General features: G+C 52.4%; 9 protein-coding genes across 9 annotated transcripts; 3 read left to right on the forward strand and 6 right to left on the reverse strand.

The window, feature by feature from the left end:
* Positions 1 to 105: 105 nt before the first annotated feature.
* Positions 106 to 3,527, reverse strand: VE01_01980 (uncharacterized protein). The gene is made up of 5 exons (XM_018271495.2): positions 3,456 to 3,527; positions 2,243 to 3,295; positions 1,636 to 2,195; positions 915 to 1,587; positions 106 to 861 (listed from the first exon to the last, which is right to left on the reverse strand). Exons 2-5 carry the CDS (start codon positions 3,224 to 3,226, stop codon positions 229 to 231), a joined length of 2,850 nt encoding a protein of 949 aa, XP_018133460.1. The 5' UTR covers positions 3,227 to 3,295; positions 3,456 to 3,527; the 3' UTR covers positions 106 to 228.
* Positions 3,528 to 3,587: 60 nt separating this feature from the next.
* VE01_01981 (uncharacterized protein) lies at positions 3,588 to 4,250 on the reverse strand (the record flags this gene model as incomplete). The annotated part of the gene is made up of 2 exons (XM_018271496.2): positions 3,588 to 4,046; positions 4,101 to 4,250. The coding sequence occupies 2 exons, from the start codon at positions 4,248 to 4,250 to the stop codon at positions 3,855 to 3,857; spliced, it is 342 nt and encodes a 113-aa protein (XP_018133459.1). The 3' UTR covers positions 3,588 to 3,854.
* Positions 4,251 to 5,420: 1,170 nt separating this feature from the next.
* VE01_01982 (uncharacterized protein) lies at positions 5,421 to 6,354 on the forward strand. Its single transcript, XM_018271497.2, has one exon. It carries the CDS (start codon positions 5,550 to 5,552, stop codon positions 6,237 to 6,239), a length of 690 nt encoding a protein of 229 aa, XP_018133458.1. The 5' UTR covers positions 5,421 to 5,549; the 3' UTR covers positions 6,240 to 6,354.
* On the reverse strand, positions 6,318 to 7,240 carry VE01_01983 (uncharacterized protein). The gene has a single exon (XM_018271498.2). It carries the CDS (start codon positions 7,216 to 7,218, stop codon positions 6,436 to 6,438), a length of 783 nt encoding a protein of 260 aa, XP_018133457.1. The 5' UTR covers positions 7,219 to 7,240; the 3' UTR covers positions 6,318 to 6,435.
* A 552-nt stretch (positions 7,241 to 7,792) lies between these two features.
* Positions 7,793 to 8,449, reverse strand: VE01_01984 (uncharacterized protein; the record flags this gene model as incomplete). Its single annotated transcript, XM_018271499.2, has 2 exons — positions 7,820 to 8,449; positions 7,793 to 7,798 (listed from the first exon to the last, which is right to left on the reverse strand). Exons 1-2 carry the CDS (start codon positions 8,021 to 8,023, stop codon positions 7,793 to 7,795), a joined length of 210 nt encoding a protein of 69 aa, XP_018133456.1. The 5' UTR covers positions 8,024 to 8,449.
* Positions 8,450 to 14,667: 6,218 nt separating this feature from the next.
* VE01_01985 (uncharacterized protein) lies at positions 14,668 to 17,815 on the reverse strand. Its single transcript, XM_018271500.2, has 2 exons — positions 16,862 to 17,815; positions 14,668 to 16,732 (listed from the first exon to the last, which is right to left on the reverse strand). Exons 1-2 carry the CDS (start codon positions 16,964 to 16,966, stop codon positions 15,296 to 15,298), a joined length of 1,542 nt encoding a protein of 513 aa, XP_018133455.1. The 5' UTR covers positions 16,967 to 17,815; the 3' UTR covers positions 14,668 to 15,295.
* VE01_01986 (uncharacterized protein) lies at positions 17,584 to 20,413 on the forward strand. The gene is made up of 3 exons (XM_018271501.2): positions 17,584 to 18,210; positions 18,262 to 19,625; positions 19,678 to 20,413. Exons 1-3 carry the CDS (start codon positions 18,193 to 18,195, stop codon positions 19,937 to 19,939), a joined length of 1,644 nt encoding a protein of 547 aa, XP_018133454.2. The 5' UTR covers positions 17,584 to 18,192; the 3' UTR covers positions 19,940 to 20,413.
* Positions 20,414 to 20,580: 167 nt separating this feature from the next.
* On the reverse strand, positions 20,581 to 22,772 carry VE01_01988 (uncharacterized protein). The gene is made up of 2 exons (XM_018271502.2): positions 22,317 to 22,772; positions 20,581 to 22,267 (listed from the first exon to the last, which is right to left on the reverse strand). Exons 1-2 carry the CDS (start codon positions 22,472 to 22,474, stop codon positions 20,788 to 20,790), a joined length of 1,638 nt encoding a protein of 545 aa, XP_018133506.2. The 5' UTR covers positions 22,475 to 22,772; the 3' UTR covers positions 20,581 to 20,787.
* Positions 22,773 to 22,946: 174 nt separating this feature from the next.
* On the forward strand, positions 22,947 to 26,149 carry APL4 (clathrin associated protein complex large subunit). The gene is made up of 4 exons (XM_018271503.2): positions 22,947 to 23,136; positions 23,189 to 23,312; positions 23,372 to 25,646; positions 25,709 to 26,149. Exons 1-4 carry the CDS (start codon positions 23,127 to 23,129, stop codon positions 25,793 to 25,795), a joined length of 2,496 nt encoding a protein of 831 aa, XP_018133461.1. The 5' UTR covers positions 22,947 to 23,126; the 3' UTR covers positions 25,796 to 26,149.
* Positions 26,150 to 26,371: the final 222 nt, after the last annotated feature.

Consider the following 26,371-nt stretch of genomic DNA (forward strand, 5'->3'; position numbering starts at 1 on the left):
AGAGAATATTAGTTTTCGCTTCTTACTTTCTGTCCTGGCTCAGTTGTGTTGCATTGTAAATTTGATAAAGTAAACGTGAATTGTAGTCCCAAATTCAATTTGTATGGGGGTATGTGCTAACTAAACCAAACTATAACCCATAGGCAAGCAACTCCTAGAAAATCGTAAATCACACCTCAATCTTAGATTCGGCTTAAAAACTTCAATCCCCGTCATCCATCTCTATCCCTACCCTGGTTTTCCATTTACCTTCCACTTTCCTTTCTCCTTCTCTTTCTCCCCCTCGCCTCCCTTCCACTTCCACTTCCACTTTCCCTTCTCTTTTCCCACGTCTCCCTTTGACTTCAACTTCTCCTTCCACTTCCCCTTCCCTTTATCCACACTCCTCTCCTTCTCTTCTTCCTCCTTCTCTTTCTCCTTCTCATTCACTTCCTTTGTGCCAATCCCCACAGAATACTCTCGCCCTCCCTTCCCTCTTTCAATATCAACTCCAATTGCATAACCCCCACTCTCAGTCTCTATATGCACTGATTTCTCATTCTCATTGCTCTCCCACCTAGCACACAACTCCTTATGGTTCACGACAACCCCCATACCCGACACATGCTTCGCTGGCATCGAAAGCTGCGCCTTGAAAAGCTCCTGCGCAGCCTCACTGTGTTCACAGAAATGCATGTTTGCAACGTACCATTCCATTCCCTGCGTCTCAGCAATTATAGGCTCGCAAAAGCGCGAGTGCTCGCGCTGGAAGCGGAAGGGTGTTATAGCTGCTGCGTGTGGGGCATCCTGGGGATACGCAATGCCTAGAGCACAGAAGGCAAGGAAGGAGTCCAGAGGTGCCTGGATGATGGCGCTTAGTGTCTGCTTGCAGTTAGCGCATGCTTTCATTCTGGGTTCAGTGGGAAGATTCTTACCTTCGGTGCGTAGACCTTATAAAATGGATCAAGCGGGAAAGGAGGCTTGGTTGCTAAATTATCCATCCCCACAGCGCGAATGAACTCTTCCGTTTCATCAGAGCGATAGTTTCCACATGACAGCGGGAAGGCACGGCGATCAACATTGTCCGACAGGTGGCTTCCCTGGTGGCCCCAATCGGCGATATGCACGTATCCCGCGTCAGAATCACAAACAGGGAGCCAGAACCGCGGAGCGCCGCCTTCGATATCCCCCAATGCATCACCACCCCAGTCAAGATACGGATCCGCATTGCCGCGAGTCTTGTAATACTCATATAGGCGCGCCATCGCATCCTTGACACCGAAATTGAGCGGAGCACCCTGTACGGTATCGAAGCCGTGCATGGGCATGCTGAAGCCACGCTTTTCCTGTGACCAGCACTCAATTTGGCATACTTTGTCCGGGCGCGGACAGATCCGCATCTGACGCTCAAGATCGGATTTGGGGGATTGTGGGTCATGGCCATCACCAGGGTCGCCATATTTTTCGCGTGCAGCAGCACTGAATTCCCAGTCGTTGAAGCCGTCGCAGAACATCTTAGCTTGGGGATGGGAGTTACATTTCATGAAGCATTTGGCGGCGCGGTAGGAAGCGGCCATCAGGCCTTCTTTCATGGCTGTTGTCATGAGGCTATAATTGGTCAGTCGGTGGTTGGGATTAAAGGAGAGTGGGACTAACTCTTCCATTTGATAAGGGTCCGTGAGTATTTGGACGACTCCAGTCTCGTTGGCCCAGATGGGGGAGGCTATCATAGATGATAATACCGAAGGGCCACTATCAAAAAACGTTCCGCGATTGAGCTGCTTCGTGCTCGCGCTCAAAGACTTGCGGAAGGCCTGGCTCGCTGCGAGTAGGGCGTTCCTCAACACAGTGATCTGCGTCGGGTCATCTGTTTTAATCATACCAAGGCCCTCGCAGAGGCGTTCGGGCGATGGGCCAGCAAGTGCCTTCGCGTTCCACATGCGCCAGATGCGCAGGGCCTTGCTGAAGATGAATACTGGGGCGGGCATGTCGAGAATCTTGCCAGGAACGAGCTGCGTTGCGGTTGGCGAGGCGAGAACCATACTGCTCATCATGGCGGCGATTCCTATTTCAGTGACGAAGTCGTTTACATTTTTGACGCTGGTGCGGATGAAGGTGCATGTCTTGGTTGCTTCTCCTGAGACCCTCTGTGTGCATGTCGTGATGATAGGGTCGATGTAGCCTCCAACATTTACGTGCGATGCCAAAAGAGTGTCCTACATAGTCAGTAACCAAGGGAGAGAATATATGATAGTTGACTTACATAGTAGGTCTTCAGCACCAGGTTAACCGTGTTGTGCAATTTCATCACAAAATACACCTTCCGTGCCAACTCTTTATCGCCTTGGTACTGCATCATGATGGTGCTACAGCTTGGCCTCCTCGTGCAGCCACCCATCTCCAAGCCACAATCATAATCATCATCTCCCAAGAACACATGGCCAAAAAGTCTCACCTCGCCATATGCCGCAAATCGCGGCCCCAGCGGCCCTGAGCTTGCCTCCTGCGTCCATGCTTGGTACCATTCCCACACGCCAGACTCCTCCAGGTTGGCAGCCGTCATCTCAAAGTAGCCGAAGTCGTCCATGCAACCACGGCCAAACTGGGGGAGCGCAAATGGCGCTGCTTTGGATAGGCGTCGCAACGAGGATTCGGGTGAAAATCTACTGATGTTGTAAGGACGAATCCCAGTGGAGTTGGAGAAGTAGTTGAACGTGTTGTTAGCCCCATTCGAGGCGACGATCGCGCATGTCTGTTCTAGCGCGGCGAGATCTATGGGAGCCAACTTCTTGCTGGCATCTTCGAAAGCAGAAGGACTGCAGATCATAGACGTCCAGCGTGCCTCGGATATATTCTGACGGTCAGCGAAACGGAACATGTCGGATGCAAAAGCATCCGCGGCAGCAAGAGTATTGCTTGTATTCAAGCTTGCAAGGCTCACGCTTGTAAGATTGTTTGCTTTGGCATATCCAGTGCCTCCAAATTCCTCTTTATGCGTGCCATTTAATATCTCTGTGATCACCCGAGTGAGAGATGAGTTCTGAGGTATAGTAGTCGTATTAAACCGGGGCGTTGTTGGTGTAGTCGGAGTCGGGAGATATGCCGTCGTAGACGTCGATGTCTCTTTGCTGCTGGTCGGTAACTCTGATATAGTCTTGCTTGTCAGTGTATATGTCAGCTTATTGCGAGTCGAGGTTGTTTTCAAGTTCGAGGTATGCATCGAGGAATGCGTGGAGTTGGAGGCCATCGTCGACGAGTTTGTCGCTGTCGAATTTGAAACGATGCCATTTCCACTGGTAGGGAGTGCAACTGCAAGCTGAATACCTAATAGATTAGTTACCCAGAGGGCAGGTGGATAGCGCATTATGCGGTCTTTGTTGATGAAAATGGAGCACAAGGCATCAAATACAGCAATAGTCGCCAAAGAGCCAGCAAAATGGGATAAAAGAGACAAGAATATGAGAGACTGCACTTACAATAAAATATCTAAGCTAGGAAATAATGAATCACGCCCATAATCACCCGGTGGGGTGTGTGGTTCCCGTCAGTTTGGTTGGCAGAAAAGGTTAAATCTCCATAGCGTGGACTCTAAATTAGTTAGCGGCACGCCCCTGTCGTCGCCGTCATGTCTAAACCAACCAAAATAAATTGGTAAGATATGAGTACCACAGAAAGTATGCCACAAGGCGGCCTAACAACCCGTACCTTGCCATCTACACCCATAAAGGTTCTCAAATCAGACAATATTCAAGGTCCGATGACTCCGTTTGAGAGGTACGAGTGCTTAGTCGCCACACATGGCCACGGATCGTGGGGACCCGGGACCAAGGTCTGGATGAAACTTTTCATGAATAACAGCCCATGTGTGGCCTGATTTAACGAAGATATAGTCCGACGACAAACCTCGGACTATCGTGGCGGCGAACGAGAAGAAGGAATATAACAAAGGCCTGTAGGAGGACTATGTCAGAGACGATCAGAAAGTCGGCCTTGGCCAGAGCATGCTCTAGGCCGAGACGGAACTTAAGACTCAGTTCTGATTTCGTATAACCAAAGTTAGTTATGATCTAGGAGCCGTAAGTAATGGTTTCCGAACGAAACTCAAACAGGGCGAAACTCACATCGTCTTCCTCCATCGAAGTTACTGCCGCATAGTAGATGGAGAACAGCAGGGCTTCATTCGCTGGCGTAAGGCTGTGCGCATGGCTGTCACGCATATCGCGGAGGTCGGAAAGCGGATGGAGCGACACACACGACGGCAATTGGTGCATGGCGCCAGCTTGTCACAGCGCACTTTTCGGCTTCAACAGACCACGCAGCTGCGCAACTTGGGGGTGGGGTCGGACCTAGATGCAGGTGGAGGCGGAGACGCAGAGGACATCGCGCTTTTCTCGGACACGAAAGACAAGCTTGTCGCGCGTGCGGTCTCTGATGCCGGAACCTTGCCGGCCGGCCCTGAGATTGCCGGGTTCAAACGATGCACTTTCTTTTACTGGAGATGTTTGGTTTTATTAGCGTGTGTGCGATCTGTGATTGCATGCGCGATCTTCTTGGCTGTGTTGCGGGGTAGCTACTCTATCTCACGGCACCTTGTTGGAGCTTGTTCCAATCCGTGGTGCAAACAAGCCTGCGTGAGCCAGGGACTACAATGCCTTACAGTGCAAGATTCACGACATATCAGCCCTGTAACGATGCGTCCCAGGAGGCTCATTGTATCCGATTAGAGGATTTTCAATCTCAACAGCAAACACCAAGCAGGACCTCCATGCCGCGTGGACCCATCCTGATCCTGGAGACTAGCGTCTTATGCCAGCCGGAAGCTAAAATATGACGTGCCCCACTTCAAGGGAAGGGCCGTCGAAAACAAACACAATCCTTGTCTCATAAAACTATAGAGTGCATAAAACAGTTATTGGGGGAGGATATGAGGAGGTGAATTGACGAAGCCTCTTGGTTTTGATTATGTTTGAATCAAATCCATACTCCATTCACCTTTGAACGAACCTAAGCAAGGACAGAATTACGGAGATCCATATATGTAGTTTTCACTTGAAGCTATCTACTATCCACTATGCAATACTGAAGTTGCTCGTATCTATAGGAAACATGCGTTTATTTAATGGTTACTTCCGCAAGGTTTGGATGTCGGTAGGCATGTAGCAGTTGAAAAATATAATGCTGTATAGTACATTCCTTCTCCGTTTGTATCTCAACATGAGATTGACACCAATCAACTGACAACCGGAAAGCTTAATTTGATTTCATCCGTTTGCTCGGTAGCAAAGGATTGGTATAAATCGCAAACAGAGAGCGTTTTCTCTTCCTTCTTCTTCCACCTCTCCAACAAATAGAATCTACAGTCAAGCCCCAGACCCTTTAGGTAAGCCGACCCAGCACCATAAAAGACGAGAACATCCCATTCCTGTCCATCAACCTCACAACCGCATCCATACCTGTTCACTCCATCTCGCAACCAAATCCATACTCACAAAAGAAGGTCTATCTACCACACTTTCACAATCACCATACCCCACACACCCTACAACCAACACACCACACCTCCCGACAAAATGGGCACCCGCCACCTCATCTGCGTCTTCTACCTTGGCCGCTTCGTAATCGCCCAATACGGCCAATTCGACGGCTACCCCGAAGTGCAAGGCCTAGCCGTCATCACCTTCCTCCTCGCTCCTAGCAACATCGCGCGCCTCAAAGCCGGGCTAACACACACCTACACCCCCACCGCCGAAGAAGTGGAGGAGATGACCCGATCGATTGCTCGACAGGGGGAGGAGTACCACGCCGCCTTGGTGCGCGGGGAGGTCAGCGTGATGAGCCGGATGAAACCTACCTGTCCGTCTATGTGGCGCGAGACGAGCGCGGGGGTGTTGGAGGTTGTGGCGGGTGCTACGGCGGGGGCGACGGTGCCGATTTATCAGGAGTTGGGGTTTATTCATGATGGGCTGTTTTGCGAGTGGGCGTATGTGGTTGATCTTGATGCGGAGGTGTTAGAGGTGTACAGTGGGGTTGAGAAGGAGCGTGAGGGGTCTAGTCAGCGGTTTAAGGATGTGGATGGGGCGGAGAAGGGGTGGGTGCCGGCGTTGGTTAAGAGTTTTGCTTTTGCGGAGCTCCCTGGGACGAAGGACGACCTTGTTCGGGAGATTAATGAGGCTATCGAGGTGAGGGCTCGGGAGGCGCTGGCTCGGGAGCAGGGAAAGGATGGTGGCGACAACGCTGCTGCTGTTTCGGCTGTTCTCTGAGAGCGGTCACTGCTGCGTCTGTTCTCTGAGAGAAGGTCCACGTCGCGCATTCAAGGCATTCTCGCAGGAAGTACCAGACTGTATTTGAGGTTTCTCATTCTAATTCTATTGTGATAAAAACTACTCGCTCCTCAGTGCTAAGAATTACTTTGGTGTACCAGCACCATCCCATCTATAATTGCCATGTCTCGCTCACTCATACAGCTCCCGCTCCATCTCTCTCTCCCAACACCCTTCCTTCAATCGCACTCACACTCCCACCCCTCATCTCACCCCTGTTCTTCACTCTCCCGATCCACGAGCCCGCGCCGAAAAACCTCATCGGTTCCTCTTCACCCGTCACCCAGTCTGCGCTCGCCCTTCTCTGTGGCGGCCATGCCCAGTCTCCACTCTCCCAAGTCATCGACGATGCGCGTCTCCCCGCCGTCACTCCAGCGACACTAGCGAAACTGAATGTCCCCCACTCCTCGCTCGTGCGGTGGCCGGTGCTGATATGACTGCTATGACTCCTCGCGCGCTGTCTCTCCTTCCCCTTGCCCTTCCCTTTCTTCTTCTTCTCCCCCATCACTAGGACATTTTCCCCCGTAGGTGAAGCGGGTATTACCTCCGGCACTGGCAAAAACCGCAATTTCTTCCCCTTCCTCTTCTCCTCCGCACTTTCAACCTCGTAGTCCCTCACTGGCGGACCCCCACGCACTCCAACGTCCCACATCCCCCTCTCGCGACACACGCGACGCCCCCTCTCCTTGCAGCGTCGGAGGATCTTCTCTTCGCGGGGCACGCCGCCGACGAAGCCGTCGCGCGCGAGGCGGCGGTCGAAGAGGACGGAGAGGCGGAGGAGGAAGATGAGGAGGCAGCCGAGGAGGATGAGGGAGAGGATTGTGGTGAGGAAGGCGAGGTAGGAGGCGGCGATGAGCTCGGCGGGGAGGGAGGTTTCGGCGTCGAAGTCGGGGCGGTAGGGGGGTTGGAGTTTGGGCATGGGGGGGGTTGGGTGGGTGTGGTGTGGTGGTTTTTGGATGGTAGGTTGTGGTGGTGGTTGTGGTAACGAGTGTGCTAGAATGAGTGAAATGCTTTTTTGGCACTTGAAGAGATTCTGTTGCTGTGGTTTGTCGAGTACTTGTTTCTCATGCGCTGAGTGAGTGTCTAATAGAGCTGTCCCTGACGTTCCTGACGTTTTTGCATTTTGAGAGGCAGGTGCGATATGTGACGTTCCTGCCGTTTTGAATATCGAGGTGGCAGGTGTGATGCTCCAACGTTCCTGCCGTTGTGGGCTTCGGGTATATCTGCTGTGCTCTTTTGTGTGGCAGGAGCGATGCTCTAACCTTCCCGCTGCTCTGTACAGCTCCACAGGGAAGGAGCAATGGTCCTACCTTCCTCTGCTGTTTTTTTGCACGCCAAAATGGCAGGAGCAACGCTCCTCGCTCCTTCCTCGTATTCGAGCTTCTCTCATCTCTATTCCACCAAATCCCTCTGTATACTGCTCATCCCCAGTATAATCCTTTCTCTCATAAAATTCGAACCCATATAATCCAAGTCCCTTGAAATCCGGTGTTCTATAGCTCTCTTCATTGATAACCCACGATCTTGGCGCAGCGATCGCAGTAGTACAGGTTATGTCCGAACTTGACCATGCCGCCGGCGCGGGCATCGTCGGCAGAGACGTCGCGGCCGTTGTGAGAGACGGTCTCGGCGCTCATGGCGCAGCGTGAGCAGCGCATGGTCTCGACTGTGGAGTGGCACTTCGAGGGGTCGAGGGGGGGTGCGCGGGGGGCCGGGGCCTCCATCGTATGCGGTTGCTGGGTTGTGAAATTGTGTGAGTGTTGGATGTGTTTGTCGGGGGTGTATAGGAGGTTCGCGGCGTTGTGTTTCGTGTTTCTCAGTTTCGTGGTTCGTTTGTGGTTGTGGCTTTGTGGTTGTATGGGTATGAGAATCTGCAGTGCAGGCAGCGGCGTGTGAGAGTGTATGAGCGTATGTGAGTATGAGCGCGAGCTGTCTATGATCTCTGATCTATGCTTCCCAAAAAATTGCAAAGGCGTTCCGTAAAGGTATAAAGTTTTTCTTGCTGGGGAGTATATAGAGTATTATAGAGTATTGCGATGGGTCTAACTTGTAGTGGGAGGGGGGGAGGGAAAAGGGCCGGTCATTATGTACTCTGGTAACAATTTTTGTTTAAAGATGTAACCAGGCATGGGGCTGGGATGGGCAGGGATGGGGCTAAGGATGGGTAGGAAGAGATAGAATGGGTTAGAGGGATTGGGGAGGGATTAGGGGGATGGGCAATGGGGGAATGGGTATAGGTGGGGGGAGAAAAAAAAGCAGCGGGCACCGCACGTAAGTCTACTCGTCTGAGATTTAGGTTAGGTTAGGTGAGGTGAGGTGAGGTGAGTGACGGTTGGGAATTTCGCATGTGGTTTGTTTCGTTTCACGCTTGTCCAAGGTTGCAGGAAGGGAAAAAAAAGGGTTTAGAGCGGATGATCCCTTGGGGGGCTAGGGAGGCTAGGAGAGCTAAGAGAAGTTACGAGTACCTGTGATGTAGTTGGGCTGTAGCTTGGGTTGTAGCTGGGAGTATAGCGCGAAAGGGAAAAAATTAGGTGTGGAGGAGGGGGAAAGGGTGGAAGGAGAGTGGTACAACTAGGTGAATTTGGGTGGAATTGGGTTGGGGGAGAGGTGGAGTATGAGGCTGGAGTGACTCGTAATATGAGTCGGAGATACTTATTAGGTACGGGACATATACATTAGGTAGGGTTAGGAAAGGTGTAACTTAGTGTTAGGTGTTAGGTGTTTGTGTTTAACTGGTTGTTGTCTTTAATGTGAGGGAGAGAGAGAGAGGGGAGAGGGAGAGAGGGAAAGGTGAAGGAAGGAGAGAGGGAGGGGAGGGAAGGGAAGACTAGGAGGTGAGAAAGGCGAGTGAGTGAGTAGACGAAGTACCATTTTGCGGTGATTGCTGCGGGTGAGGGACTTTCAAGGGTAGTCACGACGGACGATGGACGGGTTTGAACGTGGGTGGGCATGGGTAGACGATGGGGAGGGGCAGTGCGGAGGAGCAGGAGGGCAAAGATGACGTCGCCGTGCAGGGAGGGAAGACTAGAGGAAAACTATACTGTACATCGGTGTAGGTTAGTACTCGTAACTCTATGTAGGCTATGCAGGAGATGGGCAGGGGTGGGTTCAACGGGTACGGGTATGGGTACGGGCGATTACAGACGATACACACACGATTCGTAGAGACGATACACACGATTCGTAGAGACGATACACACGATCCGTAGAGACGATACACACGATACACACGATTACACACGATGCACACACGAATACACTCGATACCACTCGAGTACACTACGATACTGGTCGATACGCACTGCATTAGTGCCACCACTGGCACCACTGGCACCACTGGCACCATTGGCACCTGGCACCAACTGGCATCCAAGCTGGAAATGCCGCTTGACCGATTGACCTGTTTCATGTCGGAGATGAGTAAAGAATACAGCAGCGGTGGGTGCGTGCGTGGGTACGTGGGTGTCAGATCAAATCATGGGCCACAGCCCTGTGTGCGTGCATACGTGCGCTTGCACTGTATGTGAGATCTCTTCGTATGCAATGCACTGCACTGCACTCAGACTACGATTACGACTACGACTTCCATGACTGCTTCTGCGCTGGGACTGACTGGACAGTGCTGTGCGTGCTGTCTGTGCAGTGTCATTGCGCCTCAACAACAACAACAACAAATCGTGTACGACTCAAAATCTGCGCTGGACTCCATTATTTCTATTCTTATGATCTTACTATTATTATTATTATTATTTATTATTAGCATCTCTTCTCTCTCTCACCGACTATTCCTCCACTCGTCCCCTCTCTCTCTCTCACCGTCTGTTCGCCTCCTCTTTCCCGTCCGTGTTCGCATGTCCGCCTGTCCGCCGCTTCCTCCTTCGTCGCTCGTGACCAGGCATCAACAGCCCTCCCACCAATCCTCACCCTGCAGCACCGGTAATAGCAAGGCACCAGCAAAAAAAAACAGACACACCACCCCCCCTCCCTATCCGCATCCCCATCACATCCCACGCGACTCCATCCCATCACATCCACTGTACTGCCGCTTCCCTTCCCGTGCCTTTTGACATTTTGTCCCTCGCTTGGGCTGGCTGGCTACTGGCTGGCTACTGGCTGACTGGCAGCTCATTACATTACCACTCTTACTTACCACTCGGTCCGCTCTCGCTAGGCTGACTGACAGCTGTTCCCCTATGACTCTCCGATGTGATGGCTTGGGACCCGCGCGTCCTCCTTCATCTTGTGCCCTGCCCTTACCAGTAGTACACCTTCCCTCGGAGACGTTCTATCCGGCTGCCTGCACCCAACAACGCCCCCAAGCACAAACCAAGCACAGAGCACAGAGCACAACCATACAGGCCATGGGAAAAAACGGAAACAATATCCCATACAAAGGTGGGCCAGATTCAATATCTGCGCGACGTGATGTATACAATACAGTACGTACGTATGAGTCCTCGTACGCTTTGCCAAGGCAGGAAGGACGGAAGGAGCAGGAGATGAAGCAGGGCGCAACAAGACGCAAGAAGGCGCAAATAGAAAGAGAGAGAAAATTTGGTTGAGAAAGCCTGAGCGAGGAGGAGGTGCAGAAACACGTCGTCAGCCTCCGAGCGCACATTATTACCATGATAGTACCGCCGACGACGAGGCAAGGCACGATGCCACGATCGATGTCAATGGCCCCACGGTTTCCACGATACCGCGGCGGTATGGTATAGTATGGTATAGTACACACTCATCCTCGCTCGTTTTCGCTCGTTTTCGCTCAATACGGCCCAATGCCCGTGTCCCCCGAGCTGCACGTTGTTCTATTTATTTGCTGCCATGTATTGCCATTGCCATTTACTAACCAGTATATTCTGTGTATATACTATATATATACACAAAAATCATGATTACGTCTCATGTGTCTACTATTTTCCAAGGCACAAACCCTCACATACGCACACACAGACGGACAGACACATCCCGCAGACACATCCCGCGCGGGTGTGTCGGCTTCCCTGCTTCCATCCCTCCCTTCCACCCCTTCCATGCATGCGCCCGCCCTTCTAACTTCTTTTTTTAACCCTGCCACCCCTTAGGCCCCTACTATACTCACACTACCTCTAATTATCCAGTGCGCCGATACGATATGGTATGCCCGTGCATGCTGCCCCTCGCCATCCCAACACAGGGTCACATCGCGGCGGCGACCAGCAAACAAACGACAGGAAAAGCAGGAAAATGCATGATTGAGAGACCACAGACAGGAAAGAATAACGGTGTTCTAGCAAGGAACGCACATACGCTGCAGCATGCAAGTGTACAGCAAGTACCCTCTCCGTACCGCTCACAGACCTCGGGCATCGATCCAGCGACCCGGGCAGCAGGTTGGCTGGCTGGCAGATCTCCCGTCACTGACGATGTAACTTGTGTATGTACACGCAGTACAGAATGTACATCCCGTGCCTGTGCTGTGCTGTGTTTGCGATACCTTCGTATATACGGAGACATTCATACGATGGTACGAATCATTTGAACCAGCAAGATTCTATATTCTACGGTGCTAGGTGTGTAAGATCTTACCATACTCTACTCTACGGTGCTACTCGTGCTGCTACTCGAGCATCCATCTTATTCCCGTAACTTACCCACCATAGCACACAGCACAGCACAAACACATCAACTCGGTCATCGGTCATACTGAGCTCATCTCGCCGTTACAGTCACAGCGAGTGCCGCCATGCTAACGACTACTCCATGCTAACCTATCTCTAACAACCCATCCACCACAGCCGCGCCGGCAGTCTCGGACACGGCCTGGTGAGACTTACGGAAATGGTAAGACTCCGGAAGGGATGTGACTGTGGCATAGAGTTAGGGTGAGACTGAGGTATACTGTAGGATAGGGTGAGACCAGCCAGCGGCTCAAGGTGAGACCACGCAACGCTCTGCCAAAGCACCGCCGCACCGTTACGTACAGCCCCAGCCCGGCCCAGGTATACGCGTAAGTCAAGTCCAGTAGTTATGCCGAGCGAGCGAGCGAGGAAGCGAACGATCCAGACACACGTCCCGGGTCATCATCTATCCAGCCTTACAGCGCCGCACCGTGGTACGGTACAGTACAGTACTACAGAGTACACCGAAACACAAAGCCAAGGTCCAGATCAGATCCAACCAGTCTAGCCAGCCAGCCAGCCAGACCGACACATCCAGACCCCGTCCAGACCATTCCAGGAACGACGACACAGTCTTTTTTTTGCGAAGGTAAGCAAGTCCCCGTGACTACAAGGCCCGGTCTGGCCGTCGGAGAATTTAATCGGGGTTCGGTCCAGTTGCGTTGCCCCGACCAGTCCAGTCGAGTCCAGCCCCCAGGCCAGGCCAGCCCTGTGCGCGGGTCCCTGTTTTTTGTGTTTGTGTTTGCCCAAGATTCAAGGTTTGACCGAGGTGTAAGGTGAGGAAAAACCGGACGGGGCTGGTGTAATTAACCAGGCTTTTTTTTGGCGGGTGGTGGTGGATGGGTAAGATTAGGTGGATGGAGTTTTTTTTTTTTTTTTTTGCGCTTCACCGTTTATGCAGACCCGACGACCGACGACGATGTAATGCAAGCCTCTGGGTGGACCACCAGTGCAGGAAAAGGCGCTCCGGGTGTTGACAGCGCCGATCGGCGGATGGGATGGGAGGGTGATGTGATCTCGTGCTGTATTTGTGCAGCACTGTACTGTGTGTGCAGTGCGGCTGTTCGGTATGGAGTAGATTACAGTGCAGTTGCTGTTTATCATGACATCGCGCATCGTGAACCGCGCATCCATCCCGCGCTCGCGGACAACGAAGAACGAAGAACGCCTACCTACAGCCTGCATGTATGCATGCACGTAACCGTCGCTCTCTCGCTCTCTCGCTCTCTCTCTCGATATTTACATTTACCCATTTTACCCAGCGCACGCACGCCGCGCAGCCGGATTTTGCGTCGGAAATCCCCCTCTATCTTCGTAATCCATCCCCCCACGTAATGCGCGAAATCCCGCATGCACATGTGTATATGTGCAGTTGTTATGTACGTGCTGCTTGCTGCTTGCTGCAGCAGTGCAGAGGCCGATTCGCGCAGTAGAGAGGACGGCTACTGCATGAACAAACGGCCCAGTAAGTAAAAACGTCCGTCCGTCATTGACTCTCTCCCTCCCCTGTATACGCCCGCCCGACCGATAGACCGGCAGTACACCGCTCACCGCACCCCAATCCAATCTAACCCATCACACATCACACATCACATCACGCACACACCGCCGGACATTAAACCCGTCGATCAGCCTCTCCACCCCGCGCCGCGCTGACTTTCGCTCCCGCGGAGGACATCCACAGCCAGCTAGGTATGCAGCTCGCTGAGCTGGCTGTGGGAGTAGAGTACCAGCCCTGCGCTGCCAACCCTCCCCGTTCGTTTCAGGCGCGCGCGACGGATGAGCCGGGGCGATCTGGTCTGCGATGACGGTATGACGGCGGTGGGTGAGCGACCCCCTTTTCGCCGTGGCCGTGGTGGCGGATAGGGGGCGGGGCGTTTTGGGTGCAAATCTCCTGCAAGAAAGGGATACGAAACAGGCGGTGCGCCGATGGAATCGGCGCTAGGGGAGTTAGGGGTTAGGGGGGGAGGTGGGTTTGGTGGGCGGCGGCGGCATGGGTGCGGTAGTTGGGGCAGCGGGTGGGAAACAAACGGGTCTGCTTGTGAGAAGTACAGTAGTAGAGTAATGAACGGTGAGGAAGGTGTTGGTATTACGATTTTCCCGGTTTTCGGGATGGGGATAGGGATAGGGTGGATAGGGGAACGGACGGAGGAGGGTGGGACGCGGTGGTTTTGGAGGGGCTAGGATTGGGGATTAGGGATCGAGATATTTTCTGAACTAAATCGAGCTAAGATAGCTGACCTGCTCCAGCGGATGTACCTTAATTGACATAGGTGAGGTTTGCCGAGTGGTGGGGCGCGTCGAACGGCGGTGGTGTTTGGGGATGAGGGAGGGCAGGACGAATAGGGTGCACATGTTTGGGTGTGGAGGGTTGGAGGATCGGCGATGTCTGTCATGTCATTCAGCTCTCAGCGGTTCAGGGGGGAGGAGGGAAGGTGGATTAAGGGGCAGATCAGTGGATATGGTACGATGCTCGTGCTGGGAGTCGATGAGGTTCGTGCGATCACTGTCCGAATTGTATGCGTGTCGTCACACGGCTCGGGATATGCCCCCCTTCATCTCGGGGCTGTCACGGAAGCATGCCCATCCCCGTTGTCGCGGCACGATGAACCCCGGAGGATGCTAAGTCGAGTGGCAAATTAGCACGGGGCCGAGGAAGGAAGAGCTTCCTGCATCTCAATCATCACATCTCATCTGTCAATCGAGGTCTTTGTCAATCATTGTTTGAAATTTCTTCCTCCTCCTTCCTTCGTCTCCTCAATCACCCAATCTAGCTACACAGTATATGTATACAACCACCTACTCCTACTCCACATCTTCCCCCTTGCCCTTCCATCCCCTCTCATATCCCCTGCCTCCTCCTCCCTCCTTCCTAATCCTCCTCACCAACTGAAAACAAAACACACCAAGCACCACCATCACGGCACCAAAAGCCCAACAGCGCTCCGCTCTGCTCCCCAGTAATATCAAGAATAAAGAGCAATCAGAACGCCGCACAAACACGCACAAGAACGCCGAGCCGAGGATAGACACGTGGAAAACAAATGAACTGCCGCTTGCCCTGCGGGCGGGAATCAGGGGAGGGGAAACAAAACAAACAGGTTGTGGAAAAGGAAAAATAAACCAGTAATCAAGTGTGTGTCATGAGTCGTCGTGTAATATATAAAAAGAAGCGCAGTAAAAGGGCTGCCAAAAGTCGCTGGGCAGACATGCTGTTGAAGTAATGCGAGGTATATGAGGCGAGTCCAGGGCAGGAGATATCCCAGCCCAATATGGTGCCGCTTGAGAAAAAACGGCTTGTACAGTAAGTAACGTCGGTATCAGCGGATTAAGAAATCACATCACGACGCAGCATCCGCAGCCCTTCTTCTTCTCGGGCACCACCTCCGGCTCGAACCCGTGCACGGGGAACTGTGCCAGCATCGGGGATTGTATCTTGCTGGGCGCGTTCTGGATGCGTGGCATGGTGGAATAACCGCTTGACGTACCCGGGCGACTCGGCTCGGGGCTCCTGGCCTTTCTCAGCGGCCACTGCGGGACCAGCTCGTCCTGTTTCGCCTCGGGTTGCTCCTCTGGTGCGATAGCTGCTGGTTCGGGCATCTTGATCTCGTCGTCGTTGAGCGGGCGAAAGTCGCGGTCGTATACGTTCCCGAACTTGCCCTCCTTCTCCCACTGCTCCTGCTGCAGGCGTCGCGCGACGGTGGGGAGGAGCTGCTGGTCTGGTGGCAGGCGTGGGTCAGGCTTGTACATTGATGCAAGCCACGGCGGATCGCCCTCGGGGGTCTTGATTTCGCCGGAACGGGTCGTCGGGCGACTGTTGGAGCCGGAGCGTCCCTTTGGTTTCTGGTTTTGTTGTGTGATCGGAGGCTTGGAGGTCACGCTATTGGCAGACATCTTGCGGCTTGTAGGTGTCGCGTTGGCGGACTTCTTGGGGGAGCTATCGGTGGAGGCGAAGCGTTTTGGCGCGGACGGGGTGGTGGTCGGGGTGGGTTGGAAGAGGGGTTCCTCGGAGGAAGCTTTCGCACGGGGTGGGGGGTAGGCGATGGAGTCCTCTTCGCCGCCCCATACGGCGCTACGGCTGCGTTGCATAGGTGCGTCGCGCTCGAGGTACTCCCAGGGTATTGGCGCGGGGCTCGTCAGGGCGAGGGGTATCTTGGAGGAGCCTTTCGAGAGAGATCCGTAGTCGCGATAGCTGGAGATGCCATCCGCTGCGATTTCTTCTGGCGTTCGCGGATCCCATCCCGCAGTGTCATCATCTTCTAGCTCTTCGGCGGTTGGGCTCTCGACACGCTGCTGCTTTGCCGGGTGTTGCTCGTTTCTGTGCAGACCAGTGGCCGACGTGTCTCGACTCCTGTCCCTCCTGCTATATGCCCGCGTGCGGGGGAGTATGATCCCAGCTGCCTGTAGTTCGCGGCTCTCGATCCGTGCCAGTTTGTCCCTGTGAATCCAACCAGGGTCGTCTTCGTGATATGAAGCTACACCCATTCCTTCTCGTCCCCGCTCATTAGGGTCCACGCCGTTGGCTGCACTCTTTGCTGGTCCAGAGCTATAGAGGTCGACTAAACTGTCAGACGGGCTGTCTGTTCCACTCATGCTGCCTTTTTTGTTGATGTTGTTCAACCGTGGGGGCGCGTGGGCTGGCTCAGCTGCTGAATTTGATCTGGATTGCTTTGCTGCATCATTACGGCGCGTAGAGCCGTTGGGGTGGGAAGTCATTTGCTTTCGCTCTGCGTGAGAGGTCTCGTCGTGTTGCTGGCGGGGAAATGTAGATTGCTAAAGTTAAAGCAAGGTTAGCTTTCCATAACAGAGTAATCAACAGAAGCATTGGAGAGATTTTGCGCGTCCTAGATACGCCTATAACAAGGTTTCCCGCATGCCCAACAAGACGTGAAAGGTCCATACCTGGTTTCTAGATGGTACGGAGTAATCCCACGCGCTCGCATTCCCATCAGAGCTCGTAGGAGGTGTCAGGGCGCCTGTGGCTTGCGGTGCGGATACCGCAGCCATTGAGCGTGATCTTTCTCTCTCTTTATAAAGATTCGGGAGATATACGCTCCAAAGGGGTTTTAGGTTCGGTTTGTTTCACCACAAGGATGCAGGTGGCCGTGCCGTTGTTGACGCAAAGGTAAGGTTGTGGCTGTGTTTGTAGTCGAAAAGAGATGTGGGGAAGGTAAATTGTTCGGGCGATCGAAATTGTAGGTTCTAAAAGACCTTGCGTATCGGTAAAGGAGAATATGCGCTCAAAACTGGCTGAATGATCGTGTTGAAGGTTGCAAAACAACTGGAGCTTCTATCAAGGGGCCCACTGAAACCCAGGGTCCAAGTTCGAAGATTCGATGGTAGAGACTGTTGTGGCGCTAAATTCGACCTCAGTTGTCGTGGAAGGTTACAGAGCCTATACAGCAACCTGTCCTCTCAAGAATCAACGTCAATGGAGGTCTGAATAGTGTCGTTTGGTGGATAGCAGAGGGGTGCAAAACAGTGAGAGAGGGCGGCTGACGATGGTTGAAAGGGGATGAGGTTGTTGACAGGGGCAGGTGCTCCTTAGCGACTTTGATATCTCAAAAGGCTGGGACACGTTGGAAACGTGGAAACGGCATGTAAGGGAGCACAATATGATATGTCCCATGGGTAGTATTTTCAGATTATATATTATTAATTGTTTCTCATTTATAAAATACATCAGGCGGTATATCCTCTTTCACCCAGATTTGAATTCTTTGCGCCTGTGCCAGAGATTGGCAAGACGCGCTTTAGGAATCTGACACGGCAACGCTTTAAGCATTTATCCGCTGATCCCCATGCAAAAGCCAACCGCTGCCAATAAACCGACTTACTCGAATAGAATTCGGGTGGCAACTGAATTATAATTATAAACATAAATAGTAGAGTGGCGAGCCATAGACGCTGTTAACATGGGAAGTTATACTCCTGAGACTATTGGCCTTAGCTGCTTGGGTTACCAGATTCAGCGTCTCGCTAAATGCAACCCCCGGATTTTGGCAAGTCCGGGGCGGCCTCGACCAATGTAGTTGCGAAATCCTCTTTGAGACTACAACTATCATTCCCGCGACGACGACAAGAGGCGCATACTCCCTATTGCTTGGAGGCAGTTGCTATATTAGCCTCTGAATGGATGGACTCATGGGACGGACCATAGAGAGCCCGCTGTCTATTAGGTCAAGCTTCGAGGGCGCGCGCCTTCAAGCTCAGAAGGCCAGCTAACAGAGATCATGATGACCCGGCGATATGTACGCGACTACGGACCGGCAAGATTCGATCTGTGCTGACTTGCTCTATAGGTGCGCGCTATTATCCAGCTCTCGACAGCAACGGTAATCGGTATAATACTCCTCTTCCTCCTGGACAGCCGATTCCGCGTCCTTCCCGCCTCGGTCCACACCCTCCTCCCTGCCCACCACGCTGGGCTGGTGATCACAGATGTCACCGTCAAGACGTGCTCTACCGTTAACCTCTTCACGAGCTGCAAATCACCGGGCGAAACATGGCACCGTATCGAAAAGGACTTGTACTTGGGTACCGCCTGGGTGAACAGCGGATATGTCTTCGTGGAGAGGAAGAAGGAGGAAGACTTGCTACCGGATGATAAGATTGTGGTTGATCTAGCTGTCAGTCGTCTAGTGCCGGCAAATGGGGCTAAAGACGAGGCCGGTGGACAATGGGAGTCCAGGCCGGCGGGAATCTGGATAAAGCGTAGTGGGCGACGACACGCAAGCGATTCAAATCATGCGGTAACAAGCGTGGACATCCTTTTCGGCCCTGACGCAGTGGAACCGCGGAAAGGCTGGGAGATCAAGGACATGGCACTCCTACTGGATAGTGGCGTCGAGAAACACGGGGCGCGAATAAGCATACGACGCGGCAAGCCAGCTCCGATTAGAAAAACTGTTCCGCGAATTAACGACAACGGGAAGTTCAAGATCTTGCAGGTTGCAGACTTGCATCTGAGCACAGGCGTCGGCGAATGCCGCGATGCCTTCCCGGAGAATGGGGGACCCTGTGAGGCGGACACTCGAACCCTCGAGTTTATTGGAAAGATCCTCGACAATGAGAAGCCTGACCTGGTCGTTCTCAGCGGCGACCAGGTTAATGGTGACACAGCGCCCGACGCTCAAACCGCAATCTTCAAGTTTGCCGAGCTCTTCATCAAGCGCAAGATCCCATACGCAACTATCTTCGGGAACCACGACGACGAGAAGACACTCAGTCGTTCCGGGCAGATGGAACTCATCGAATCGCTACCCTATTCCATTTCTGAGGCGGGGCCCGAGGAAATTTCTGGGGTGGGAAATTATTATGTTGAAGTTCTTGCGCGAGGCTCTTCGAAGCACTCGGCGCTCACATTATACTTACTAGATACGCATGCCTATACGCCGGACGAGCGAAATTACGAAGGCTACGACTGGTTGAAGCAGAACCAGATCGATTGGTTTAAATCGACGGCCCAGGGACTGAAGAAGGCACATCGGGAGTATACGAAAGTGCATATGGATCTCGCCTTCATCCATATCCCATTGCCAGAATATGTCACCCCGAACATGACGGTTGTAGGTGGAGTTTTGGAGTACGTCACGGCGCCAAAATTCAACTCCGGATTCGGAGATGCTCTCGTAGAAGAAGGGATTCTGATGGTTAGCTGCGGACAGTATGTACCTCTTTGCACTTCCCCGCACTACACAGCTAATCCAAAATAACAGTGACCACGCAAACGACTACTGCGGGTTAGCCATGCAGAAAGAGCGTCCAGCGCTCTGGATGTGCTACGGTGGCGGTTCTGGATTCGGTGGCTATGGAGGCTATGGCGGATACCATCGGCGTGTACGATTATTCGATATTGACATGAATGAGGCGCGGATTACAACGTACAAGCGCCTTGAGTACGGAGAGACGGAGAAGAGGATTGATGAGCAGATCATCGTTGAAGGGGGGAAGGTGGTTAAGCCCGTACCACGGGATTAGTTGGAATCGTGGGTATCTATAGTATTGGCAGGGACGGTTTTTGGCGCTTGGGCAACATGGAAAGATTACGAGTGACGATTTGCTTGGATTTGTGTAGGCATATTGTATGTTCAGGAATTGATACCACTAAGTTACGCGTCATATTTTGGGTTGTGGGAATCGCACTGCTGTGGCCAAGGAGACGGTATGGCCGGATAGCTTGAATTATGAGGAGCACCAAAAGTATATTCTTTCTGTTTGTTCCCCGACCAAAGGGAACACACCAGTCGCTGTTTCTCGCTTTCTCAAATGGGCCAGCCAAGTGAGAAAAAAGCAAAAAAGAAATATCCGAATCGGATAGTAATCATGTGACCTACGCAGGGATCGAACCTGCAATCTCTTGATTCGTAGTCAAGCGCCTTGCCATTGGGCCAGCAGGCCAGTTTGATTGGGATGACTTAGGCAAACTTTAATTATGAGTGTCTCACATTCTAGATACATACCCTCTGACCACGTTGAATCTTATGCATCTTGTGCGATTTATAGCTATTATAACTCGATAAGTTGGAAGGAACATACCCGTCGCTCCTTCCATGAGAGATTTTTAAAGCTCACGAATTTCAGCTAGTTTATTGCGTAAGTTTCATGTATTTAGGTGTAATTGACGTAAATATATGTATAGTTAATTATATTTTTAAGAATAACGGAATTATTGAAGTTTTAATTAAGAGTTGAGTGAATTATATGTAATCATTGATTAAATACATGCAATACAGAATAGCCAAATCTAAAATATAATCCCATCCAGAATATGAAAGAGGGTATCGGGTATCTTATTTTCAAAAGTAAACAGGCAATATACATGATGCCTACACAAGAACATAGAGTGAGCAGATCATGCTCAGTCCCAAAATCATCGAGCTCCAGAATGCTGCATTATTCAAGACTCTCCTCCCCTTGCTCCACTTAGTTCGTTGTATCATAACGATAGGCAGCTGGCTCATCTGGGCCAGAAATCCGTAGCCGCGGATCTTCTTCGTAATACACGCCATCACGATCTCGTGCCCGATGGCTGAGATAAGGAAGGTGATTAGGGTCGCCATGGGCTTGCCAATGTGTGGTACCGATGCGATGTATACGTGCCGTCTGAAGAAGTGGTGCACGGGAATATTCCACTCGCGACTGAACTCAAGCCAATCCGTGCTGTTCCACCAGTCACTGTAGAAGTGGCGGTCGGCGAAGCGGGTCATCTCGGCAAAGGCGCCGAGGGCGTACTCGAAGATGACGAGGAAGACGAGGAGGAAGGTGATCATGAATGGGAAGAGGAGCTGGCTGATTGTCTCAGCGAGCACGAGGAGGGTCTCGGAGGCCGACGTTGCCTCTTGGATGCGCGGTCCTGAATTTTGAAGGACGGGAACGATGAATTCCTCGGACGTGATGGTGAGCAGGAAGATGACACCGAAGACTGCTAGGATCTTGTAGGCGAGTTGGTCCCAGCGGATGCGGGATGTGCGTGGGTATTCGAGCTCATAGCAGAGAGTCGGGCAGAAGAGGAAGTCAATAAAGTTTCCCCATGTGAGGTTCTTGGGGTATGCTTGGTTGCCGAGAGGGGATACGAGCTCGCGGGCCAAGTCCTCACGCAGAGAAGATAAATCCGATTTCTCGCTAGAGTTATAGGGGAAAAACCCCTTGTCCTCAGCTGAGATGGGCCCCGAGGGGGGGTATTGGTATGCGGGCTCTTTAGAGGCTGTGGACGGCTTGTCAAGTTCCTTGAGGCGTCGTTCGGCCTCGCTGAGGTGGCCGTTGTAGAAGGCGTAGGAATGCATTTTCATTAGGAGTGTAAGAGTGTGGAGAACCAGGAAAACCTGCGCAGTCCATGTCCACTCGAAGTGGAAAGGCACGGCGATCCATATCGAGAACCATGCAGCTTCAAAGAGGCTCTGGATGATCATCCCAGTGTTCTTCCACCGAAGTATGTCAAAGCTCCGGAACAGACGGTGTAGCGGCAGTGATATGCACATAGTTGCGGACATGAAGAAGTCGGCAACCGCCAATTCCCACGTCTTGACTGTGAACAGCTGCCATATTTCGTGTCTGAAAGGATTGCCAGTATCCTTCATGTTTCTCGCCATAGTGGTAATGGCCATGATTGCCAGACCGATCCAAAACAGGACAAAGAATCCCTGGAAATCTCGATAATCGCTGTCGGGATCGAAATGTGACACTCGGGATGCATACTCTATGGTTGGGAAGAGGCGCCGGCGGACGTCTGCTCTGACTTGTTTCCGTGTGCTCGACACGACCTGGACGGATGGAGGGGCATCTGACGGAACTGGCGTGGAACGACCACTGTGGACAAATGAGCACCTGCGCATGGTTTCCTTGGGGCAAAAGTTACCTTGTGTGTGAAGAGCTTGAGCCTGTTTCTCCCATGTCCATTGTCATGGATTCTGTACTTTTTGTGCGTGAGACCCGCGGATTGGCCGGCTTTCCCAGTCGAGGCCGCACGGTGCTTTCGTGGTTTCCATTGATATGTGCTCTGGCCGTGGAAGCCATTTTATTGCATAAAGAGAGGTGCTTGTTAAATAGCGCGTCGTATCTCTAGCCACAGTGGAAGGACCAAATCATTAAATACTTTTGCCGCCCCTCAACCGCAACGTACGGTATAGTAAGCAGCGTGTTTATACCGAGCTTGACGGATAATTGTGTTGGAAAGGAAGAATCAATGGTGCATGTGAAGGTAGATTATCGAAGCAAGAAGGACAGAACGGCCGAGATATCCGATAGTTGAGGGGTGGTGAGCGATATATGTCCTTCTACGAAGCTCTGGAATAGCATGAATTCGGGGTCGAAGTATCCGGGGCGGCGGACCCGCGGCAGCAAAACGACATCATCGGTATCCTCTGACAAGTGGCGTATGTGGCGCGTCGGCATTGTTGAGCCACAACCTCCGAGCCTCACCAATTGGGTGGGTGTCTCTAATTGGCTGCTGATTTTAGTATGCAACCCCAATGTTTCGCTGTGGTCCATCCCGCACAAGCGAAAGGTGTTGCTCCCTATGATCGCCCAGGGAAACCTCACTATATACGCATTTTACGGCCTTTCTATTTACAAATGATAGTTTAATCAACACGGCGAAGACGACCTGGACCTTATCTGCTAGAGGAGAACTGACTTACGCCCCAGACCGGGGTCTTAACAAGCCAGGATGAGTTCTTGTAGGCAACAAGTTGCCCCTCGGTCCTGAGGTTGAAGCTGACCAGTACCCAGTGAAGCAGTTCATCCGGAACGTTCGCGCATCGAAAACAATCGCCGACGAGCGTGCCGTGGTTCAGAAGGAGAGTGCAGCTATCCGCGCGAGCTTCAGGGAGGAAAGCGGAGACCACAATGTTCGGTTCGTTGGCTCTTGATAAGCCTCCATAGGGATGGGAGCTGACTCAAATTATCATACAGAAGGAACAATGTAGCCAAATTATTATACCTCTTTACCCTCGGCGAACGGACGCATTTCGGACAGATCGAATGTCTCAAACTGCTGGCCTCCCCTCGATTCGCGGATAAACGATTGGGATACCTGGGAACGATGTTGCTTTTGGATGAGAACCAGGAGGTTCTGACGCTCGTCACAAACTCTTTGAAGAACGACCTGAACCACTCGAACCAATACGTCGTTGGGCTGGCTCTGTGCACACTCGGAAATATTGCCTCGGTCGAGATGTCGAGAGATTTATTCCCCGAGATCGAGACCCTCATTTCAACAGCGAACCCATATATTCGGAGGAAAGCGGCCCTATGCGCAATGCGGATTTGCCGAAAAGTACCCGATTTACAAGAACATTTCGTTGATAAAGCTGCCAACCTCCTGTCAGACCGCAACCACGGCGTCTTGCTGTGCGGCTTGACCTTGGTTACTAGCCTTTGTGAGGCTGATGAGGCCGAGGGCGGTGAGGAGGGAATCGTTGAGAAGTTCCGACCGCTGAGTGGACAACTGGTGCGGACTTTGAAGGGACTGGCCAGCTCTGGATACTCCCCTGAGCACGACGTTACAGGCATCACCGACCCCTTCCTACAAGTTAAGATTTTACAGCTCCTGAGGGTTCTGGGACACGGCGATGTGCAGACGAGCGAGCATATCAACGACATTCTGGCACAAGTCGCAACCAACACCGATTCTACAAAGAACGTTGGAAACTCTATCCTCTATGAAGCCGTTTTAACTATTCTCGATATTGAGGCCGACTCCGGACTTCGTGTCCTTGGTGTCAATATCCTCGGAAAGTTTTTGGCGAATAGGGACAACAACATCCGTTATGTGGCACTCAATACTCTTATTAAGGTCGTAGCGATTGAGCCCAATGCCGTCCAAAGGCATCGCAACACCATTTTGGAGTGTTTGCGTGATCCCGATATTAGTATTAGAAGGCGAGCTCTCGATTTGAGTTTCACGCTTATCAACGAGAGCAACGTGAGGGTTCTTATTAGGGAACTGCTCGCTTTCTTGGAGGTTGCAGACAACGAGTTCAAGCCGATCATGACCAGTCAGATTGGAATCGCTGCGGATAGGTTCTCGCCGTCGAAGAGGTGGCACGTGGATACGATGCTTCGTGTTCTCTCGCTCGCCGGAAACTATGTCAAGGAGCAGATCCTGTCCTCGTTCATCCGACTCGTTGCAACCACCCCAGACCTGCAGCAATACGTTGTACAGAAGCTATACACCGCGCTAAGGAAAGACATCACCCAAGAGGGCCTCACATTAGGAGGAGCATGGTGCATTGGCGAATTCGCCGATCTTCTTCTGAAGGGCGGAAACTACGAGGAGGTCGAGCTAGTCCAAGAAGTCAAGGAGAGCGAGGTGATCGACCTCTTCTCAACCATCCTCAACAGCAGCTACGCCACCCAATCCGCAAACGAATACATCATCACGGCCCTCATGAAACTCTCAACGCGCTTCACTGATGCCGCCCAGATCGACAGGATCCGCCGCATCCTCGCGGGCCACTCTCGCAGTCTCGACGTCGAGGTCCAGCAGCGTGCCGTCGAGTACGGTAATCTCTTCGCGCACGACGCCATCCGTCGCGGTGTGCTTGAGAAGATGCCTCCGCCACAGATTAAGGAGGAGTCGCGCGTTCTCGGCGAGGCAACCAAGAAGCCCAAGAAGAGCGCGGCTGCTGCTAACCGCCGCACTGCGCCCGCCAAGAAGAACGCCAGCGAGGACCTGCTCTTCGACCTCATGGGCGACGACAGTGGTGCGCCGCAGGCTGATCTCGGCGCCGCGATGGGCGGCCAGCAGAACACCGATCTCCTTGCTGATATCCTCGGCGGGACTACCTCGCCTGCGCCGTCCGCTAAGTCCGGCAGCAATGTCAACGACATCATGAACCTCTTCGGCCCCTCCGGCGCGACATCACCCATCGTCCAAAACACCCCCGACATGTTCTCGAGCATGTCTCCCGCCCCCACCGCACCATCGCCACAACCCGCCGGCGTTCTGCCGTGCTACTCCAAGAACGACCTCAACGTGACGCTGCAAGTGCAGCGCAACGCAGAGGGCGTGGTGCTAGTGACCGCGCGCTTCGCGAATGCGTCGTTCACGGATAGCAAGTCTGCCGTTGGACTGCAGGCTGCGGTGCCGAAGACGCAGAAGCTGGCGCTGAATGCGATTACGAGCCAGGAGTTGGGGCCGGGGCAGGAGGCGACTCAGAGTATGCGGATTACGGGGAGTAAAGGGGTGAGTCTTGCATCTTTCTGTTTGGTAATGTGGAGGAGTTCAATACTAACGATTGTTTTTAGCCGTTGCGATTGAGGCTAAAGATTTCGTATGCTACGCCTGCGTTGGGGAGTTTGGTGGAGCAGGTGGATTGGTCGGAGCCGAGGTAGAGTGAGTGTGAAGGAAGGAAGGAAGGATTGGATGTTGCATTGAGCGTTTTGAAGGGATTGGGCTTGATGGGATGTGCGTCAGGCGGGCATGTCAAGGTGGTAAGGGGGGTTGGGTAAAAAGGCCACATTCTAAAATATTAAGCATAAACCTTCAGTATAATATGAGCGAGGGGCTATAGATGCGTGATATTGTTTATGTGGTGTAGGAGTAGAAAGACATCGTCTCATTATTTTCGAACATGGACGAGTTCTCATAATTTTTTTGATCACCAGCCAAAATTACTACAGAATTCGAGAGAGAAATGGACAAGTTAATATTATTATGCTGTATTCATACAGTTATAGTACACCACCAGACGCTTACATACACTACTATACAGAGCCACCCACCCCAACACCAACAGACATCCTTCCTCAGACTCGACTCGAACAAAAGATCAGCTCAGGTAGGAGGATTACGAGAACATCATGGACACAAGACACGACAACCAAAGCAGAAGAGCATAGAAGTCAGGTACTGTTATCATATATGTATGTTCATGGATCTCGTGGTGCGCCGCGAAGCAGCCTCCTCTC

Source organism: Pseudogymnoascus verrucosus (assembly GCF_001662655.1).
Source record: "Pseudogymnoascus verrucosus strain UAMH 10579 unplaced genomic scaffold scaffold_6, whole genome shotgun sequence".
NCBI lineage: Eukaryota > Fungi > Ascomycota > Leotiomycetes > Thelebolales > Thelebolaceae > Pseudogymnoascus > Pseudogymnoascus verrucosus.

What these genes read in the sequence shown, in the direction of transcription:
- VE01_01980 (XM_018271495.2), bottom strand. Translation starts at nt 3,226, where the DNA reads ATGGCCTCCAACTCCACGCATTCCTCGATGCATACCTCGAACTTGAAA. An exon ending in GACCCTTATCAAATGGAAGA is followed by an intron (nt 1,588 to 1,635) that starts GTTAGTCCCACT and finishes GACCAATTATAG; the next exon opens with CCTCATGACAACAGCCATGA. An exon ending in ATAAGGTCTACGCACCGAAG is followed by an intron (nt 862 to 914) that starts GTAAGAATCTTC and finishes AACTGCAAGCAG; the next exon opens with ACACTAAGCGCCATCATCCA.
- VE01_01982 (XM_018271497.2), top strand. Translation starts at nt 5,550, where the DNA reads ATGGGCACCCGCCACCTCATCTGCGTCTTCTACCTTGGCCGCTTCGTA.
- VE01_01983 (XM_018271498.2), bottom strand. Translation starts at nt 7,218, where the DNA reads ATGCCCAAACTCCAACCCCCCTACCGCCCCGACTTCGACGCCGAAACC.
- VE01_01985 (XM_018271500.2), bottom strand. Translation starts at nt 16,966, where the DNA reads ATGGCTGCGGTATCCGCACCGCAAGCCACAGGCGCCCTGACACCTCCT. An exon ending in CCGTACCATCTAGAAACCAG is followed by an intron (nt 16,733 to 16,861) that starts GTATGGACCTTT and finishes CTTTAACTTTAG; the next exon opens with CAATCTACATTTCCCCGCCA.
- VE01_01986 (XM_018271501.2), top strand. An exon ending in CTGATGGTTAGCTGCGGACA is followed by an intron (nt 19,626 to 19,677) that starts GTATGTACCTCT and finishes CCAAAATAACAG; the next exon opens with TGACCACGCAAACGACTACT.
- VE01_01988 (XM_018271502.2), bottom strand. Translation starts at nt 22,474, where the DNA reads ATGGCTTCCACGGCCAGAGCACATATCAATGGAAACCACGAAAGCACC. An exon ending in TCAAGCTCTTCACACACAAG is followed by an intron (nt 22,268 to 22,316) that starts GTAACTTTTGCC and finishes ATTTGTCCACAG; the next exon opens with TGGTCGTTCCACGCCAGTTC.
- APL4 (XM_018271503.2), top strand. An exon ending in AGCGGAGACCACAATGTTCG is followed by an intron (nt 23,313 to 23,371) that starts GTTCGTTGGCTC and finishes ATTATCATACAG; the next exon opens with AAGGAACAATGTAGCCAAAT. An exon ending in GGATTACGGGGAGTAAAGGG is followed by an intron (nt 25,647 to 25,708) that starts GTGAGTCTTGCA and finishes GATTGTTTTTAG; the next exon opens with CCGTTGCGATTGAGGCTAAA.